Below are 20611 nucleotides of genomic sequence, written 5' to 3' on the forward strand. Positions count from 1 at the left end.
GTCCAGACAGTTTTTGACGCAGCGAAGAGTGCGCCTGTCCAAGTGGGCTGCCAGCTTTTCCAAGAGACGGCGTCAAAGGCTTTGCTGAAGTAGAGATAGACAACATGCCCCAGCGCAGCTCTGGGCGCCAGCTGCAGGGACACCCCGCAGCCACTCCAGCTGCCACAGCCCCCAGCACTACCCGGACCGGGCGACAAAGCCCCACCTTTCCCGAAAGCGGGAAGCGGAAGAGGCTCCGCGGCGGTGGGCGGGCCGGGGCGGAGCGGGGCCGGGCCGGAGCGAAGCGTGGCCGGGGATGCTGCCGGTGCTGGCCGCCGCCTGGTCCCTGCCGGCCGTCGCCTTCCTGGCCGCTCTGCTGCTCCTGCGGGCCCCGGCGTGGCGGTCCGATGGTCGCGGCGGGGTCTCCGACCTCTTCCACGAGCTCATTCGCTACGGGAAGACAAGGCCCCCCGGCTGGAGTCTTAATTACCTCGTGCCCAAGAGGTGAGGGGCGGCTCCTGCCGCTGTTGCAGCGGCGCGGCGATTACCGTGAGTGTGTCCCGGTTAGCGCAGCCGAAGGTCGAGACAGTGAACAGCACACGCAGAGAGCACTGCGGATATTTATAGAGTTGGGCTCAGCTTTGTTGCAGAAGTGTTACTCTGATTTTACAGATGTGGAACCGAGGAGCGTGGAGACTGCGAGCGGTCATACAGAATCTGTGTTCTAAATGGGAACAAAAGCCTAATCCCTTGATTCCCAGTCCCATGAGAGATCCGTAAAACAAACCGTCCTGCAAGACTCAGGTCAGGCACCTGGGGACGTGGAATCCTGAGTGTAACTCTGTGCAAATATGCTGCAGGTTTACCGTCTCACACTGATTGTCAGACATTGCCTTCTCCCTTAAAGGTTTCTTTTTAAAATGTGAGTTAGCATACTAATAACACCTTGGGAACAGTAGCGATCTAGACCCTGCATGAACAGTCTCTGATGAGGCAAAAGATCCACCGTGTTATCCGAACACGTCTTAATAGATGTTTGATACAATGAAATATATGTATATGTTTAGATGTTTAATAAATAATTATGAAGGAGGGAGAAAACCTCACATTTAAAGGTTTTAAAATGTTTCTGCTATTATATATTATGGAATTTTTTAGTTTTTGATCAGGTGAGATTCATTACTAGAACTAAGAACTAGTCTTTGACTTGAATGTAGGCAAGACAGGATCTTGCAAGGCCAGCAGGACAGGACTGGGAGGCTGCTTAAAAGATCTGATCACCAGTAATGTAGCAATCTTATAATGTCTGAGACATTTTACATACGTAGCCAAATGTTGAAAAAAAAGTTTTGTGACACAGCATATTATTCATGGAAAGGTTGTAATGTAATATCTGGGTTATCAGGCTTCTTGATGCAGAAAATATCCAGGGACATGTTTAAACTCTGCAGTACCCTCAGCAAAAATAAGGGCTTATAAAGGCTTTGTCTTAATTGAAGTGTACTGCAAAGTGCCACATTCTTTAGATGAGTTTTTGTTTGAGTTGGTCTTTCTCCAACAGAAGTTTCCCAACACCCCTTCTTAGGGAGGAGGGTGACCGAAGAACATACTTTTTCAGAGAATTGATCTTGAGCTCTCAACACCTACAAAGCAATTCTGTTACTTGATTAGTGAATCCATAACACTTCTAGCTGAAGGAATAGAGAAGATCCTGAACGCATTGAGGCATTTTCTGTTCTATTCATTTGTGTCTTGTTTCCAAACAACCATTATATTTTCACTAGCCTGGGCTTGTTTTTAATGTTGCCGTTCTATCTTGATTCATTGTCATATTTGGCAAATAGTGAAAATTCCTCTCCTTAAGGTATGGCACATGTACTTACTGTAGTGCTGGTTCACTCTGTAGGTCAGATATATCCCCAGTGTAATTGGGATTGCTGAAAGCTCACAGGGCGTGTGTCTGCTAAGCTGCCAGGACTTGTTTGTGTGCTGGTAGCAAAAATCAATGTGTGTGGAGAAAGTTCCCTGGCGAGTGACAAGATATGATTCTACCAAGTAACAGGACAGCAGGGAAAGAGCTTGAAACTTGGAGGTGGCAATGAGTTTTTATCAATATACAAATTCTCTTTGTCTTATAAACAGAAAATGAGGGAGAGGAATTGAATTTTACTTCTGCTCTTGCAGATCAGCAGAGCGAATGTTGCTGTTTCTGCTTTGTAGAAGGAACTGAGGAGAAGTGATCATGTGTAGGAGTTACCAGCTGCTAATGGGCAAGGCACTCTGGAGCATGCAGGGATGCTCACTACCTCTGTGATCTCTGTGGTGCTGTTGAGAGATACCTGAGCTGCTCTGGAAGGGGGTCACTTTAATTGGTTTCTCTAAGCAAGGATGTTGTACCCCTACACTCCTCTGAGAGAAAAGTTTCCATGTTTAACAGAAATACAGTCTTCTCTTGACTATACAGTTATATCCTAGTTTTGTACCTACAGTTGCATTGTCAATTCAAGACCATCAGCATCTTCCCATGGGACGTATTTTAGCTCTTTGCAGGTGTTTCCAGAGGTCCTGCTTTTTATTCATAGCCAGAAGGACTTTTAATTTTAAAAGCAAAGGGAAATACTGGATCACCTAGTTTGAGCTGGATATTACAGGCTCTTTAACTCAATTCAGTTACCTGCCTTGACTGTCATGTGTGCATTTCAGTAATGCATAGTGTGCTTTTATAAGTGCATTACAGGGTTGGGAGATTCTTTGTTTTATTCTTCAAAAAAACCCATGTGGTCTTGCTCTGTAATCATTCAGTGGTGTTGATGGTCACAGCTTTTTTTCTATATGATTGTTGCAGACCTTGAATTTGCAGAGGGGAAAGATACTTAGAGCAGAGTAATTACTTCTGGATGCCTTTTACCATCTGCATTTGTAATTTATGAACTTTAACAACTTGTGTAGTGCACCTACTGGAATTGAGAAAAGTGGGAGTGGTGTGGCGTGCAGCAGCTTGGAAATGCCCAGAAACTTAATTTGGATGTGCTTTTAGTGGTGTAAATTATAAAGAAAACGTTGTGTACATCATGATTAGTTGTGTCTTGAGGAATACCTTTGCAATGTGTGGTTTACACTTTCTCCTCTTTAGCACAGTCATGGTTAGTAATGTAAGCTAAGTTAGAGGTTATTCCAGGCAGCATTTCACTGGGGGAAAACGTGTTAGGGTTATTACTGCTTGGTACCACTGGTTCCTGAGTTCTCTACTATTCACGTGGGCACCAAAAGGGAATGTACTCACCATCAGGCAAGCACGTCCTGCAGCTACATTTCCAACTAAGGAACAATGAGAACATTAATACATTAATGAAGACCTTTTTTGTTCCCACAGCTGGTTTACTCACTTTTATGTGGTTTCTGTGGTCTGGAATGGCAGTCTGCTGTACTGGCTCTTCCGAGCTGAGTTCCTTGGAGAGTCACTCCCATCATGGATTCAGGACATGCACCGTGCTCTTGGCAGAGATTCTCAGAGCAAGGACATGGGTAAGTGTTCCAGCTATTATGATGCATCCATATAAATATTAGAAAACTCTATTACCAAAGCTGTGCATCCAAGTGCTACTTCATCAGTTGCTTTTAAACTAGGCACCAAGTACTTTCCTGGAATACCAAGTGCCTTTGTCCTTTGTAATTATTCAATATAGAAATCATTCTAATTTATGGATATGATGGCTATCAGCAGTCCTTTTAACAGAAGGTGCCATTAGTACCTTCTGGAAGAAATCTTGCTGTGGTCAGCAGTGCCTCACCTGTACAAATATTTTCACCAGTTAATTTAAAATGAGACTAAAATTTTGCTGTGGGGAGGGGAAGCAATAGCCTTTTTGAAGCACTGTACAGATTAAATTGTTCCTATCTGTCTCAAAGTTGCTATTTTTTATCTGCAAGCAGACAGTGAGTACTCCTCTGCTCTCCTGGTTCTCCTACTCCTTTGGCTGCACAGCTGTCGAAGGCTTGCAGAATGCCTCTGGACCAGTGTGTTTTCCAATGGTTTCATTCATATTGTGCAGTATTACTATGGACTTGGTTTCTACATTGCCGTTGGCTCAACTGTGCTATGTCAAGTGCCTGCTAATGTCAGGACTGGTAAGTGCCTGCTGAGTTATTACCAAAGATGCAGTTTTGCTCCCATTTGTTTCCTATAGAGGTTTGCTTGTTTGAGAAGTGTGTTAACTGATGAGACATAAAAATACTTACTGGCATAGTTCAAAGTAATTACATTTCAGTATATCATATGATCAGCCAGTGTTATACACAAACACACACTTTCATGTTAACCATCACAGTTATTTCCTGAAAAACATCTCATTTTTCCATTATCAATCAGTTTTGCATTGAGATACATATGCTTTATGCAGGACAGTAATTGGTACCAGTTCTCAAATGACACTATGCAAGTTTGGTTCTTTTGTTGTAAGCTTTGCTGTGAGTCTGCAAGGCTTTTTGGCCACCTCCTTTGTTTTCCATTAAGAACTTGCCATTGCTCTGCCTTGATTCAGTCTCTTCTCTCTCTCGTACTGTTTCCATTAATACAGCAGAAATTTGTATTTTATGACTTGTTTCTGCCAACACATTCCACTGGGCTGCATAGATGAACCATGAGTTGGTTGTAGCACTCCTCCCATGACTAATTTTTGTAAGGCAGTGATTACCAAGTATGTAAGTTTAGTGAAGTTTTTAACCATTTCCAACCACATCAGTTCTAGTATAATCCAGGGACTTTTTTTAAAGAACCTCCAGATTTCCTATGTGTAGATAAAACCTTTTTTTTTCTGAACCTCTGTTCTACTTTTCACATCCTGTAGATTCTTAGAGGCAGTGCATTGGCTTGTACTTTGGAAATCATCCTTCATACAGTTATCACTTTTTTGAAGACCTAAATGTTTCACACTCTGTGTAGGTGTGTGTAGGTGTGTGTATATATGTATCTCACTGTTAACAAGACAAAAAACTCTGTACTTACATGTTGACCTGAGCCATGACAATATGTTTAATTAGGATGATAATAGTTACAAATAGTGTTGAATATTGAGGTCTTAGACTATCAGTTATGTATCATTCTACATCATGCTGTACTTCAAGCTACTGGATTAATAACTATGTATTTTAGTATAGAGCAGTTAAGGGAAATGAACTGCCAGCTGGGCACTTAAATGATGCAGGATTTAAAAGCAACTTTCAAGGGATTAGAGACTAACTAGTAGAATTTTGTAAGACAGTAACATTTAAAAAATGTATATAGTATTTTCAAATGATATTTGGGAAGTTACTTCCTGGCTGTATATTAATAAACCATGTTTAATTCAGGAAAAGAGCTTTCTGTGCAGATCTGCTGGTATCACATTGTAGGAATTACGATGTACATTTGGGCCTCTCTTCACCAACACAGATGTCTTGTAATTCTAGCTAAACTTAGAAAAAACAAATCAGGTAAGATGTTTCATTCCTGTCAATTGTGTACTTGGAAAATTTTTCCTGGTTGTTTCAATAGGCTTCTGTAGCTTCTTAATACCTTAAAAATGAATGTCTTTCAGTTCCTTTAGTGTGCTGTTCTCTATAAGACTTTTGATAGGTGAAATGAGGCTGTTTGGAAAAGAGATCGGATGGCTGAACTAGGGGGAAGGGGTGTGGTGTGTCTATATAGTTCTGTAGAACTTGAAGCTCTAGCTTCTAGCATTCTAAGGACAGACACATCCTGATGGTTACAACTTGTGCCATTCCTTGGGGACCTCACTTCTGTTTCCATGTGGGCTAAAAATAGGTTTCCTTACTCTTTATTTGCATAGCCAGAGGTGGCATCTTATTTCATTAAGTGCAAAGCTGCCAGATCAGATGGAGGTGAATGATGATGATGATGATAACTTTTGTAAGCATATTGTTCTGTAATTGTGAGAAGAAAAGTTTGTTTAATGCATGTTCTCAATTAATTTCTTTCTGTTTCCTTGCAGGAAAGGTTGTAAGGCTGGGCTACGATGTACCTTTCGGAGACTGGTTTGAGAGCGTGTCTTGCCCTCATTATTTTGCAGAGCTGCTTATATATGTTTCTATGGCCATCATGCTTGGATTTCAAAATGTGACGTGGTGGTGTGTAGTGATGTGTGTTCTTTTTAACCAGGCACTGGCTGCTGTTTTGAGTCACGAGTTCTATGAGAAAAACTTCCGTTCCTACCCAAAGCATCGAAAAGCATTTATACCACATGTTTTCTAGAATATTTTTTCTAAAGTATCTTTAGGCTATATTAAAGTGGGAAATGTTTTCTATAAGGGAATAAGAGATTTATGGTATATTAAAGCCCAGATAAAACCACACACTTTCTCTGATTCTATCTTAAAAGCTCATAATTTTAATGGCAATCCATTCATGTCACCAGTTCGTTTGGGGAAATGTCTCTGTGTATCACACGAGCTAAAAAAGGTTTACTGAAGGCTTAAATTCAAAGTGAAGAGATGCTAATTGGCTCTTTTATGTCTTGTGCATAAAACACTTGCTGTTGTGCAGCAAGTCCAAATATTTGTGAAAATTAATGAAAAGGGGGTGCAAAGAATCATTTGAACTACTGTATTTCATGTCTTGACAAATTAAGCATATTTCTTTCCTAGTCTCTTTTCTTTGAATCACTTCAGAGGGAGGCAAATTTTGTATCTTTCTGTGCTTCCCTGTTGACAATTAAAACCACTGCTTTATGACTATAAGCACAAAAACTGTGGAGAAATCTGTGGTGGAGGAATGACTCATGCTCAGCAGTGGAAATAAACAGACCCATTCTCTGCATTACCTCTTCTGCACCAAAGTATTTTCACTCATCTCTAAACTGGGAAAAAAAAATTTCCCTTTATCCCTAAACTGGGAAAATTGTGGAAGGTTCTCTGTCTAGAGAAACAGTAGAAGAGAATTTGCAGAAAATTATTGTTCCTGGTTATGGTTCTGTTGTCCTTATAGTGGGTTATTGGAATCTCTCATGTGTTAGAAGGGGCAGTTGTGCAGGATGGCCATGACCATGGCTTTTTAAACAGATATAATGAACTGCTGAGGCAGAGAGCACACAGAAACCAGTACCTGACAAGCATTGCAAAGAAATTCTTTACTGGGGAGATGATGTCACTCAGCACAGGGCTTTTTTTTGCACTTAACTATTGAATATTTTGGTCCTTCTCATGATACTGAATGATCAGTTTTGTGTGATGTAGCATATGAATGCTAGCGTTTCAGCATGTTGTCTACTTACATGCATACATTATTTTGTATATAAGAAGAATTTTTATACTGTAGTATATCTTATGAATTGCCTAATTAAAAGGTTATTATACTTTCTATTTCCATTTTGTATGATTTTTCAAAATTGATCTAATATATTTGCAAAACACAAGCAATCACTTTGCACAAAATGTGCCTCTCTTGGCTGTTGCATGCCTTTCCCTCTCCATCAACACCACCATGGAGCATCAACAGGCCTGTCTTGGGACCACATCTTTCCATATTATTTTTTTAAGTGGTTCTCAAGAGGCTCCTTTGGCCTGTCTCCAAGCAAGTCCTGTTAAACTAGTGTTCTTATCCTGTTCACTAAACTGCTTCTCAGGAAGCACATTCCTGTCCTTGCCCAGGGGAGGGAGCATTGGGATGCATGGCCCTCCTGGGGTCCCTGGGGAGAGCATTATCTGGAGTACTGTGTCAAGTTCTGGGCTCCTCAGCACAAGATAGACATGGAGCTCGCGGAGTAGGTCCAGTGGAGGGCATCAAACATGATTAAGGGCTGGAATATCTCTTATGAGGAAAGACTGAGGGACCTGGGCCTGTTCAGCCTTGAGATGTCTGAGAGGGAACCTCATCCATACATATGTAAGTATCTAAAAAGGGGATGCCAAGTGGATGAAGCCAGGCTCTTGGTAGTAGTGCCTAAAAATAGGACAAGAGGCAAAGAGCAGAAACTGGTGCACAGGAAGTTCCACCTGAATATGAGAAAGAACTTTACTGTGCAGGTGACTGAGCACTGGAACAGATTGCCCAGAGAGGTTGTGGAGTGTCCTGCACTGGAGATACTCCAGAACCGTCTGGACACAATCCTGTGCAAATGTGCTCTAGGATGACCCTGCTTGAGCAGGGAGGCTGGACCAGATGACCCTCTGTGGTCCCTTCCAACCTGACCGGTGCTGTGATTCCGTGCCCCGGGCTTGTGGCGGTGCTGGGGTCACACATGCCCAAAGCGCTGCTGTGCACTTGGCCGTTTACGAAGCCGGGACTCGCCCGGGCCGTTTCTAGGCGAGTTTTTAGCCACCTTACGCAGCCGCTTCTTTGCCTCCCGTCCCGCAGCGCCCTTTCCCTGCCCGCAGGCAGCTCCGAACGACTGAGGAACGCGCTCGGACTCGCCCGCTCCCCGGGGAGCGCTGCACAGCCGCCCTTGCCCGTTCCCTCGCGACGCCGGGAGCCGGAGGAGGGGGTGGAAACCCACGCCCGGGTCTGACCCCGAGCGCTGCGGAGCCGCCCCGGAGCCCCCGGGACAGGGCGGCGTGTCCGGGGGTCCCCCCGCCGTGTCGGCGGGGCGGGGCGGGGGGCGGGACGTCCGTCGGCGGCAGGAAGCGGGTGGGGGCGGCCGCGGGGCCGCGCGGCGCGGGCGGTGACGCGGCGCCCTTAACCGGGGCATCGCCGCGCCCCCCCCGCTCCGCGCTCGGCCGACATGGGGTCCCCGCCGCCGCTCCCGCGGGCCGCCGCAATGCTGCTGGCGGCCGCGCTGCTGCTGGCGGCCCCGGCGCCGCTCGGCGCCACTCCCGAGGAAGAGCCTGGCAGGAAGGAGCCGCCGCCGCCGCCACTGCCGGCGGCGAAGGGAGCGGAACCGCGGGCTGAGGTGAGGCGGGGACGGGCCGCGCTGTGCCCCCCGGGCTGAGTCCGCCCGGGGCGGCGGGGCCCGCGCACCACCCGCGGCAGCGCTCGGTTGGCGGGGCCCCGCGCCGTCCGGGGGCCGTCGGGCTCCGAAATCCCCCGCTTTCGGCAGGAAAAGGGAGGGCTGCAGGGCCACCGCGTTCTTCCCCTTTTCTGCTAAAAGAGGGACATCTAGGTCCGACATGGAAAAGGCGTCAGTGCTCTCTTTCCCCTCCAGAAGCAGCTGAAAGCAGGTTCTGTTGCTACTCCAAATCTGCCAGTTTTTCCCCCTCAACGTTTAGTATCAGTTCCTTTGCGTTAAAACTTGTTTAACAGTGTTCTCGGTGAGGGGATTCTGGTGCCGGCTGATCACACGGGGATGGAAAAAACTGACATACGGTTTGGTGTAGCACGTCGAGCACGGCAGGTGGCACATACCCGAACTAAAAAGTTACAGCCCTGCAAAGGGTGAAGGAGCTCTGGGAAGTCAGTGTGTCACACAGAGTATGGGAGCTTCTAAATATCAACATCGAAAAACTTGGAGCACTGCTGAAAGTGGAATGCTGGGAAGCCGCCATGTCAAAACACGTTGCAGTCTGTCTCTGCTGGTAGATGTGCTGGAACACGCTTTTTCAGCCATTCCTGGGCAGGGATGTGAACATCAACTTACAGATCTTAGGCCTCGCTTGTGATCATAGATATCTTACTTTGTGTACAAGTAAACACTTCGGTGAGTGAGTGGGAACAACCAGAGTGTGTTGGTCCGGTTTCGCCACTGGAAAGTCTTCAAGTTAGTTTTCAACAAACATAGAGCAAGTGCAGAAAAAGTTGATGAAAACTTGCACAAAATTTGGCTTGAGTATAAACTGAAAGAGGGGAAACCTAATTAGATATTAGGAAGAAATTCTTCCACGTACGGGTGGGTGGTGAGGCACTGGAAAAAGTTGCCCAGAGAAATTGTGGCTGCCCCATCCCTGGAAGTGCTTAAGGCCAGGTTGGATGGTCCTCTGAGCAACCTGATCTAGTGAAAGGTATTCTTGCTCAGGGCAGGTTGATTGGAAGGGACCTTAAAAATCATCTCTGAGCTAAAGCAGCTTTCCCCATGTTTTCTTATAATGGTGGTTCTCATGTTCTGGTAACAGTGTGAATGGTGAAGTAATGTTTTAATAATCAGAATGTGATCTGATCCTCTTACTAAGTACCTAACTGGCAATTTGAGGTAGGTGGCAACCAGGAACTAGTTAACAATCATTAATGAGCATGAGAGGTGTATATACTTAAAATGTCACTCTACACAGTATGGTATGACAGGAGAAATACAGGGCACAGTACTTCTGTGTACTAACTATTCAAGCCTAATTAACTAGTGTTTGGGTTTGTTTTTTTTTTCTCCTCCTCCTTCTCCTTGCAGAAAGGGCCCTCACCAGTTGCTCCAGTTCACATTGTCAGTGAAGAGTCAGCTGACAAGACTAATCTGGGCTTTATTCATGCATTTGTGGCTGCTATATCTGTCATCATTGTGTCAGAACTGGGGGACAAGACCTTCTTCATTGCAGCCATCATGGCAATGCGGTACAACCGTCTGACAGTACTGGCTGGTGCTATGCTTGCCTTGGGACTGATGACATGCTTATCAGGTTAGCACTCTTTTCTCTTTTGTTTTATCTCTTAAAATGTGCTGGGTACATATTTACTAAAATATCGTAACTGAAATTGGAATGCAGGTAGTACGTGTATTCACTTTTTTATTTTGAAGAGAGTGTCAAGCTTTTCCTGGGGATCGTGGCTCAGATGGACTATTTAGGCTCTTGGCTCTAATGAGGTCTCTGCACTCCCTGGGCCTCAATATGAGTTTAAGGAAGAGGAATGGGATCGAGAGCCTAAGCACTTCCTTTGATTTTTGGGCCACTAGTTTCCTTTTTATTTTTAGCTCCTGTTAAATTTGTGTGCCTAAAGGGAATGTGGGGGTGACTTCTGTTTTTCGTCCTAAGGCAAAAGATTCTTTATATGATGACAGATTTCCCTTGTCTGACTTGTATTCCTGCGTGTGTAGCTGTCTGGATTTGTGCTGGAAGATGGGGGGGGCGGGAAGTGAGATATCAGGTGACACTTGAGGAACCTGTAGCTGTGGGCACTTACGTAGCTGTGATTGTAAAATGGAGCAGCCTTCAGGTATGTCAGATGCAGCATAAAGTTTGTCTGTGTGCTCATTTCTAACCATGCCCATTTCAGAAACATTTGAAATGCTGTTGGTTGGTTTATACACACTGGAAACAGCCAATTCACTGGCTTCAGGCTGCTTGGCAACTGTTTCTGTGAATGATTTTTGTGTGCGTAGCTATTGCTTTGTACACTGCTGCAATTATTGCAGTCTTGGAGCAGTTTCCATTTACACTGTATGTAATTTCTCCTGCCCATTATGGCTATCTCTTTTTCTACACTAAATTTTTCTTCAAATCTGTCTTTATGCTTTTTTCATAAAAGCTTTATTTTCTTGTTCCATTCCCCAGTTTAAAGGTTCCCAACTATTTCTTTCTTTTCAGAAAGGAGCCTGACTTCTCCTTCCCCCACCCCCTTCCTTCTCCCCTCTCTCCAGTGCCCTTGTTTTGTACAAACTGAGTTTGGAAACTCCTGGGGAGTTTGCACACCTTGATTTCATGAAGATATGCTTGCTTAAACTCACTAGCTCAAAGTAATCACTACTTGGGATATTTTTTCAAAGTGTGCTTGACAAAATAAGCTGGCTTATTGTTCTGGTTATTTCATTATGCTTGTGCTTATATATGTAAGTAATGCTAAAAAAAGACAGTTTTTGTATAGTTTCTTGTATTGCTTTATGCTAGTACTTTTTCAATATTTAAAAAAAGTTTGGTTTAACTCCTTCTGGTTTATTTAGCTGTGCAACTAATACTGCTACTCGTGTATGTATGTGCTGTGCGTCCAAGTAAGAAGCCTGATTAATTTTGTTTTATATTCTTACTTTTGGTAGTGGCAGTGCAGATTAGTTTCCAGATCATGTAGTAATTTCTGGGTATGTTTTTCAACTAAGAAAGTGTGTGCAAGAAAGCATACATGGTAGTAAGTTTCCTTTTAGCTAATTGCATGTGGATTAAAGCAACAGAAACAGTTGTGACTGCATGGTCCAAGCAACCGTGAATGTTATAAGTTGAGTTTTGATTTCTTCTCAGTTATGCAGTCCTTTTTTTGTCAAAAACATGCTAAATGATGTTACGTTGTGAAAAAGCAAATACTTCATCCTGGATACATGTGTCTTCTTGTTTAAGAACTTAGTTTTGTCTTAAGTTGATCACCTTCAATACCCATAAGAGATGTGCCATGGAGGTCACTTTTTGGTCTGCAGGTAGGATCAGTGTCATTGAAATAAAGAAAGAACAAAGTTGGTCACATTGCAGGTCTGTGGGGAGTGTGGGAAACGGGAATAGTAATGTGCAGGTATTTGCACTTGGCAAACGAAGAGAGGCCTGGATTTATCCAGCTGGGTGATTTGTAGATTTGCCTGGTACATTTAACTTGTAGAAAATGGTAATTCTAACTTTATTTGATAAAAGATTGGAAAGAGATGCTACTCAACACATAAATGGAATTAACTGGTATACACTGTGACTAAACTTATGTGGTTACAGATGGTAGTTTCATGGCATGCTTGGAGAAAGGGAGGACTTCCATAGACCTTGATGGGAAAGATAATGTTTTTTGGACTGGCTCTTGGGAATAGCAATACCTCAACTTTGGCTAGTGTGCATTGTCTGTGTGTTAGTGGACTTCGGTCTCTGGCACGACCAGTAACAGTTAAAGTTTCTGGAGTGTTGTTACCTTGCAAAAACATTTAGAAAATTATACAAAACTAACAAAAGATACAATATTTATTTATCAGTGGATATTTGGATTGCAGACTTTGCCAGCAAACATTTTTTAGATGTGGGAAAAACAGTTATGATCCACATGTTTATTTTTTTAAACGATGTATTTGTTTTCTTTTCAGTTTTGTTTGGCTATGCCACCACAGTTATTCCTCGTGTGTACACATACTATGTGTCAACGGCACTGTTTGCAATCTTTGGCATCCGAATGCTTCGGGAAGGCTTGAAAATGAGTCCAGATGAGGGTCAAGAAGAGCTGGAGGAAGTTCAAGCAGAAATTAAAAAAAAAGATGAAGAAGTAAGTCAGAAACTTTCTGTAAATTACAGCTGGTGGAATAGTTACAGCTGTGAAGCTGCAGAACAGCACTATCATGTTTGGAGTGTTCAGGTGTGTCTTGATAGTCTGATACAGAAAATGTGTGGTAAGTCGGGCAGAAGTGGCCACTGGAGGCTCTTTCAGCAGGTGATTCCAGTTCTGTGGCAAGCCTGGCTTCTTAGGAGAGAAGGAACTTTATATACATAGAGTGGGTGGGTTTTGGGTGTTTTTAATGCATTACTAGTGGAGGGGACATCAACAGTTTACTCTTGGCTCTACTTTTATTTCTTTTTGTGGTCAGGCTCTTTATTTGCAAGTAGTCCAAGATGCACAATAACCAGGAGGTCAGAGCTGATTACAACTACATATATGTGTGTGTATTTACACACACGTCTGTGCATATAAATAGCTTTTTTTTTAACGGTGACTTTATATAACTAATACATTGATAATGCAGCAGTCAGTGGCTAATAACATTCTAGAAACTAAAGGTCTAGCTTTACTGTTAAGTGTTTCATTTGGGTTGTTTAGATGATGTTTCTAGTCTTATGGTTATTTCTTTTTGGTTTTTTTTTTCCCTGTGTCTCCTGCAGCTTCAGAGAACTAAACTATTAAATGGGCCAGGAGATGTGGAATCAGGGCCAGGCACCACTATACCTCAGAAGAAGTGGCTACATTTTATTTCTCCAATCTTTGTTCAAGCTTTTACTTTAACATTTTTAGCAGAATGGGGTGATCGTTCCCAATTAACAACCATAGTCTTGGCTGCCAGAGAGGTGAGTGTTGCAGAACGTCTGCTGGTTTTTGCCCTCTTTGGGTTACCCATACAGAGGTGGGAAAGACAAAATACTCTTGCAGGAGGTGCCAGATTTGCACCTGCTGCCTTGCTGTGCTTTACTTGGTGTTACAGCTGTGCCAAGACCTGAAAATAAATGCACTGAAGCTCTGTGTAGTATTAAAACTATTGTTACGTGATTGGGACTGCGCAGACATCTCGGAAAATAGTTGCTTTATATCGTGCAGCTGAAATCAATTGGTTTTTGTTACAGTGTTAAGAGATGTTACAGAACAGATGTTTCTTTGCTCTGTGGTCCTATGGTTTTCACTCAGTAACTTAAAAAAAAAAGATACTTTCATTCCATCAAACTTAAAGCTGCTAGAAAGATACGTCTTGTTAAAAATCTGAATTAATATGGTACAGTGTATAGAAGGAACATAAACTCTTAAGTTGCTGTGCGTAATACTGTAAATTAAATTTTACTCATCATGATGATCAGAGTGTATATAACTGTATTATATTCAGAGGAATGAAAGCTTACAGTCAGCCTTTTAATAAACATAAGTAGCTTGTCTGTGCCCTTTCATACATTGAGATAATTTACATTTTTTCCCTAGGACTCACGCTTCTTTCACGTGCACTTTCAGACACTCCCTAGGGATAAATCAGGGCTGTGTAATGAAGGAGACTGTAAGCTGTAGGAACTTCTTGTCTCTGGTACAGTGAAGGGAAGGTGTTTAGAGCTAACAGCAGGTGAGGATGTCAGGCAGTTATATGCCATCTTGGAAAAAGAGAACCACTACACCTCTGCCCAGTTTGCCGGGCAAGTCGCTTAAGCCCATCTTTTCACAAGGGGTCGTAGACTTCTGGTTTGCATTTTCTCAGTGTCCAATTAGGAAGTGTCCCCTTAGGAAGTGTCTGTCAGACTCTTTGATCTGGTTTATGAAGTGCTGAGCATTGCAGACTGTTGTACCTGTAGAATATGACGTGTTCACAGGAGTGCTACCAAATCAAATACTGCAAAAAATGAATTGACAATATCTTGATATTGGCTTTCAAAATCAGTGAATGATTATGATCTGGATCTTTTCCATTTTATCTGTGGGAATGTTTTATACCCATTTGTTTCATAATATATTCAGATAAGTCCTTGTCTGTGAAGTACTAAGATATATAGCAGGAGCATTACAGAAATGCTTATGAGGAAATAAATTATCTTAATATAGAGATTTGAGCAGTGTGATAAGTCAGCTGTGCCCATACGTTCTGCAGTGAAAAGAAAACAAAATACCATGTAAGTGTTCATTGAGTAGTGTCCATCCTGCCACATCAAACAAACAGGGTTCATTTGGAAGGGGAAAAAAAGTGATAATTTGGTTTAGTGCATACACGAAGGGAATGACTTCAGTCTGCCTTCATGAACCTAGTCCTGACAACAGTCTCTGAGAACTAGATTTTGCACCTTAATAGCTTACTGTATAAGAATTGTTCATTTGTTTAAGGAAACTGAAAAGAAAACTCTGTCCTACTAGAATGGGTTTGCTTCAGCTGCTGCATCTGAGTCCTGCTCCTGGAGACACTATGCTGAGGGAAGCCATTGTGACTTGTTACCTTGTAGGGAATGGAATGGCAGGTGAAATCCACCTTCTGCCAGTGAAAGCTGTATAGATAATTGCTGACTGCAGGGAAACAGGGATTTCCAGGAATTTTGGGTCCTGACCCAGAGGCAAGTGTGTTCTGCTGGCACAGCTCTCCTTCTGACCTGTACTTCTTTTTCGTTTCTTACCTGTCTGCTTGCTGCTTGCCACCTCTTCTCACTGGCTTGTGGTTTTGGTTCTTTTGTGCAGTCAGTGTTGTCTTTTCTTCAAACCATATAATTTCTTAGACAGTTTTGCCGTTTGTCTGTTTGAGATTCCATGCATTCCTCAGGTTATGGCAGTAGCTTTTTTTTCCTCTTGGAGCTAGAAGTGTCACTTAGAGATGAGCAGAGAACTCAGCTCCACTTTCCCTCATTCATTATTGTGTAGCAGAAAGTTATGCTCCTTTCTTGCCTTCATGGTCATTAGAAGATTGTTTTCTATTTCTGAGGTGTTCAATGCATATACTGTCCTTAACTGTGTGATTTCTAAGGCGATCTGAGAAACCTCTTTATGTAGTGCAGGTGTTCACATATTGAGTAGCTGCTTGTTGTGCAGGGAGGCGAAAAGCTGTTGTGGACATTAAACTTTGAAGACAGCTTTTATCCCCTGGACTTAAAATATTTCATGCTTTGCACTTTGGAGGATGGAAGGGGGCAGAGTGTGGAGCACAAGTGTATGAAGCTTGGCAAAGGACCTGTGATGTTTTAGCTGCTGAAAGCCTTCATTTGCAGTTCAAGGATTTATTTTTCTCTTTCTTTATAATTAGGTTGGTGTTCTTCAAGCTGATGCATATTGTGTTTCTCAACAGCTACCACCTTCACTCTAGAGGTTGCTTGATTGTTTAACTACAGCTGAGTGATTACTGGATCTGTATTTAATGACTTGAAGATGCTGCTTTGTTGAAATATTCTATATGCCACTATCTTAGTCAGGTTTAGATTTAAGTCTGCCTCGCTAGCTGATGTACAGTTACTGGTCTTTAAGGCAGTGCTGGATAGCAGAGCAGAGGAATCACCGGAGAATATCCTCCTTGCTTGGCAGTGTGCAACCAGGGAATCCAAGCATTGCTCCTCCATGGCAGGAGGTTGTCGTAGGACCAGCGGGTTTTCAACAGTGCTGATTTACCCCTTGATGTTTTTTTTCCCCTCAGGACCCCTATGGTGTGGCAGTAGGAGGAACAGTGGGACATTGTCTATGCACTGGTTTAGCAGTTATTGGAGGGAGAATGATAGCACAAAAAATTTCTGTTAGGACTGGTAAGTGAAAACTCACTCCAACTGAAGAAATGTGTTAATGCTGGTAATGTTTGTGGTGTAAATAACTACATGTTTGGGAACAGAGTTTCTCAAAACTCTTGGAAAATCCATAAAAACTGGTGTGGGTTTTGGGTTGGCTTTTTGGGTCTGCCTTCCATCCCACCTTGTTTTGCTTCACTATTAGCTAGCTTGTAGGAGACCAGAGGAAGGAAATACATTATTTTAAATAGTTGGTATTTATTTTTTGACAGTGGATAATAGAAATTCTGTTGCAATTCTGAGTCCAGACCTTCAGATGAGGAAGAGAACTGCATACTTACAAGTTATACTAGCCATATACAAACCTTAAAAGCTATTCTGTGTGTGACATAAATGTTTTTTAATTGTACCTGCTAACTGCAACAGGCAGGACCAGTACGGTTACACTGGGTTGTTTGTTTTTCCTTAGCTTAGGTTGCAGTTTGCTTCCCCTGTCAGTCCTGTGATGTGGTGAGATTTCTTGCTCCCAGGAATAATTCTGTGAAGCTGCTTCATATAAATGTTCATTCAGAATAATTGTTCTGTAGTTGCACCGGTGGTAAAAAGCCAACTTCACTGCTAAAAGTGAAATGTGCATTCTGTTGTGTTTGTTTGCCAAGGAAATTGGTGACAAAATGCTAATCTAACAATGGTTTAATATGCTCCAAGCACAATGTGGGTCTTTAGCTGCAGGAATAGCCTTAGGTTAAAACAAGTATCTTTTTAGCCTGTTAGTTTGTTTAGAGAAGAGTAGGAGAACATGCACAGTGGTGCTTTCCTAGAATACTGTCCCAGCCTCTAGCAGATCGTGGCCATTGGAAGCAGTTAATGGTCTTGGTACTCTTTCTTTCAGTGTAGTTACCTAAACTGTGCAAAAAAATGCTAATTATGTTTCTGAAGTGATGGCTTGCTCCAGCATAGGAATATTGTATCCTACTTTCTGCCATACAGCCAAATACTCAACAGTTTGTGTTAACCTCAGTTTTATCCTAACTCAAGTAATAATTCTGTCCTTTTAAGGGACAGAATATATTCTTGGAGATGCAGTTAGACAGTGGGTTGGCACATGGGCATCCTGACACTGAGCTAGAAACAACATCTACTGTTTGCAGCATAAATTTTAAAATAAGGTTATTTGGAAAAATAACCTTATTAATTTTATTAACCTTATTTATTTTTAAAAAAATCTGTAATATGTCATAGAAGTTAATTACTTTTTGGTATCTAATTTCTTCTTGGCTTCTGTTTTCTTTTCAGTGACAATCATAGGAGGCATTGTCTTCTTAGCATTTGCATTTTCTGCACTATTTATAAGTCCAGACTCTGGTTTTTAAATTTTTTCATTGTTGTAAAAGAACAAGGATTGGAAGCATCAAGCAGTTATCCTTGTGCATTTTTGTATATAATGTAAAGAAGTCTAGTTAAACAAGAGCTGAAGATGAGACACTGAATTTTTTTATAGCGGATGATTCATGGGACTGACGCATTTACGGACAGCTTCTGCAGTGGAGATCTGCTTATTGTCTGGTTTGTTTATGCTGTGGTGCCTGCTCCCGTGATGGGATTTGAGTGGTTTTCTCGCTTGCTGGACCTGGCTCAGCTGAGTTTGGGGATCTACTCTCCTAAATATTGAGAATTCCTCTTTTCTTCCTCTGTTACACACAACCACCTTTCCTGTTTCTTCAAGAGTTGATTCTTAAGGCCTCTCGAAGCAGACTGTCCTTATTCCATGTTGCTTGGAAGGTGTTGAGGAGAAAACTGCAGGCTTCCACCTCCAAAGATACTGGTTCCACGGTGTGCCTGAGGCTGGATAATCTAAGCAACAAGAAACTTGGGAGCAGTTCCTATACCATTCAATGGCTGAGCCAACCAACACAGAATTTTATAAACTTAATTTAGAGAGAAAACTTCTTAATCAGGGATTTTTATCAGGAAATTGATGTGTGGTGATTAACAACCTACTGTGTTCAATATGCAATCTGGCTGGAGCTAGTATGATTTGACTTTTTAATTTTGAAATATTAATGTATATGGAAAATAATAAAGTAATAAAAGCGGTCCAACTTAACAATGTTCCATTCCCAGGATTGAACAGTAATGGAATTCTTAGGTTTAGATGTGTTCCTGTTTTTTTTCTTTTTAGGAATAGACATGTAATCTGGAAGAGTATTAATAAAACATAGTGTCTCCATTTGTGTTATTTTCAGTATTGTTTTTGATGGCTCCTGTAATTCCCACCACAAAGGTTTACCTGGTGATGATGTGCTTAAGGTGAGGAAAGTTTATTAAATTTATTTTGGATACTGACAAATGCCTGTGTTATAAAGACTTGGAAAATGTTGAGTGCTGAAAATGCGTGGGTTGCAGAAATACATGCTTATCTCTGCTCTTCAGTGATGAGTTGGATTCTGAGCCTAATGCCTTATATAACCCACTAAGATCTACCCTGTAGCAGTCTTGTAAAATAGAAGACATGGTTTCTAATGTTATGAATCTGCCTTTTATTGAAGCTGAAGCATTACAGATTTAACCACGCTATTTGTAGATGACAAACAGACCAGCCCCTAATCCTTCTCTTCGGTTTCTCTACCCAGAAAACCCCTTAATGCCACATTTCTCTAAGACTGTAGAAGTGCAACACCAGGTATGTACAGTGGGGTGAAAACAGGCTGCCATTCCAGGCTCTGGGTCTAAATGTTCATGTCTTAGTCTGAAGGAACTGCATTGGTTTGGTGGTGGGATTTTTTGGGTTGTTTTTTTGTTTCTTTTTTTTATTTTTGAACCAGTCAGCCAAAACCTGTAGCCTCTTCTTTCCCACAGCCTGAGAAGAGACACTCTGTCCATGGTGAATTTCAACTCCTATGTGGAGTGCATTTCTAACTGAGGTCATGTAAAAATGGGGCAGAAATGGAAGAGCCTAAACTTTTAGCTGTTTATGGGACATTCATACAGGTGTGTCCCAGGTACAGTAACTGTGGTGCCACCAGTCATCCTGCTGAAAATTCTTGCTCAAAATCCAAAAAGCCAAACCAATTGTCCATACTCTAATTGTAGAAGCTCCCCAAACTTTATATGCACTTCTTTTAATGCTATTTTGATATAAAAACAGGATCATCAGAAAAATCAAGCTCTTAACAGGTTGGTTACAGAGGCAAGTGTGAAATTGCAGAACAAACCTGTGCAACTTCCACATTTTTATTTTAAAAACCTACTGAGATGACAAGTACTGCTTTTGCCCAGTCATAGCAATGTATTTGGCTGCTCTCTAAGGCCAGCTAGGCAGGTAGGAGTTAGCTTGAATAGTGGTCTTACATTCTGGTTTGGGTTTTTTTTTTTTTAAAGCACAAACATTGAGTTATTGGAAATCTAGCATAAAATTAGCTCATGAAATCTTAGTAAAAACTTTGAAAGTTGCTTTAGTAGTTGCTACTAGTTACAGTGATTTAATGTGGTCAAGTGCATGATGGAATTTTCCACAATTTAAAGAATTTCGTTGGGGTGTAATGGAAGCCTGTTGCAGGTGATCTGCTGACATGTTCTCAGTTGTGCTGTGTCTGCTGTGCAGTTTCCAGCACAGACTGGACAGTGGCCTTGTCCCTCCACTATGTCTCAAAGCACTTGCAGCCTGGCCATGTCTTGCCTGTTGGCTGGGTTGGGGGCTGGGATTTTAGCAACTTTCATCATACTTCTTGTCTTTCTAGTATATTGCCATCGGGGAGGTGTGGTGATGTTCTATCTCAAAATACCTGGATACTTGAGAAACAGGCAATATCTTACAAAGTGTGTATGTGCATATATATTTATATTTTTTTATATATATACACATATATATACATAAAAGGCTCCT

General features: G+C 42.2%; 2 protein-coding genes across 4 annotated transcripts; both read left to right on the forward strand.

Annotated features, from left to right (window-relative positions):
• The first annotated feature begins 249 nt into the window (after positions 1–249).
• On the forward strand, positions 250–7339 carry SRD5A3 (steroid 5 alpha-reductase 3). 3 transcript variants are annotated; one of them, XM_051790825.1, is made up of 5 exons: positions 250–483; positions 3353–3504; positions 3910–4107; positions 5329–5451; positions 5970–7339. In XM_051790825.1, exons 1-5 carry the CDS (start codon positions 296–298, stop codon positions 6227–6229), a joined length of 921 nt encoding a protein of 306 aa, XP_051646785.1. In that variant the 5' UTR covers positions 250–295; the 3' UTR covers positions 6230–7339. The 3 variants fall into 3 exon arrangements, with proteins under 3 accessions (XP_051646785.1, XP_051646786.1, XP_051646787.1); XM_051790826.1 differs by having other exon boundaries at positions 3913–4107; XM_051790827.1 differs by lacking the exon at positions 5329–5451.
• A 1264-nt stretch (positions 7340–8603) lies between these two features.
• Positions 8604–18955, forward strand: TMEM165 (transmembrane protein 165). Its single transcript, XM_051790824.1, has 6 exons — positions 8604–8861; positions 10287–10512; positions 12879–13054; positions 13666–13848; positions 16641–16746; positions 18022–18955. The coding sequence occupies exons 1-6, from the start codon at positions 8694–8696 to the stop codon at positions 18096–18098; spliced, it is 936 nt and encodes a 311-aa protein (XP_051646784.1). The 5' UTR covers positions 8604–8693; the 3' UTR covers positions 18099–18955.
• Positions 18956–20611: the final 1656 nt, after the last annotated feature.

This window comes from Manacus candei, unplaced genomic scaffold, assembly GCF_025592945.1.
Source record: "Manacus candei isolate 608988 ecotype Guabito, Panama unplaced genomic scaffold, ASM2559294v1 h1tg000028l, whole genome shotgun sequence".
Classification (NCBI taxonomy): Eukaryota; Metazoa; Chordata; class Aves; order Passeriformes; family Pipridae; genus Manacus; species Manacus candei.

What these genes read in the sequence shown, in the direction of transcription:
- TMEM165 (XM_051790824.1), top strand. Translation starts at nt 8,694, where the DNA reads ATGGGGTCCCCGCCGCCGCTCCCGCGGGCCGCCGCAATGCTGCTGGCG. An exon ending in TTAAAAAAAAAGATGAAGAA is followed by an intron (nt 13,055 to 13,665) that starts GTAAGTCAGAAA and finishes TGTCTCCTGCAG; the next exon opens with CTTCAGAGAACTAAACTATT. An exon ending in AAAAATTTCTGTTAGGACTG is followed by an intron (nt 16,747 to 18,021) that starts GTAAGTGAAAAC and finishes TTTTCTTTTCAG; the next exon opens with TGACAATCATAGGAGGCATT.
- SRD5A3 (XM_051790825.1), top strand. Translation starts at nt 296, where the DNA reads ATGCTGCCGGTGCTGGCCGCCGCCTGGTCCCTGCCGGCCGTCGCCTTC. An exon ending in TTCTCAGAGCAAGGACATGG is followed by an intron (nt 3,505 to 3,909) that starts GTAAGTGTTCCA and finishes TTTATCTGCAAG; the next exon opens with CAGACAGTGAGTACTCCTCT. An exon ending in GCCTGCTAATGTCAGGACTG is followed by an intron (nt 4,108 to 5,328) that starts GTAAGTGCCTGC and finishes TGTTTAATTCAG; the next exon opens with GAAAAGAGCTTTCTGTGCAG.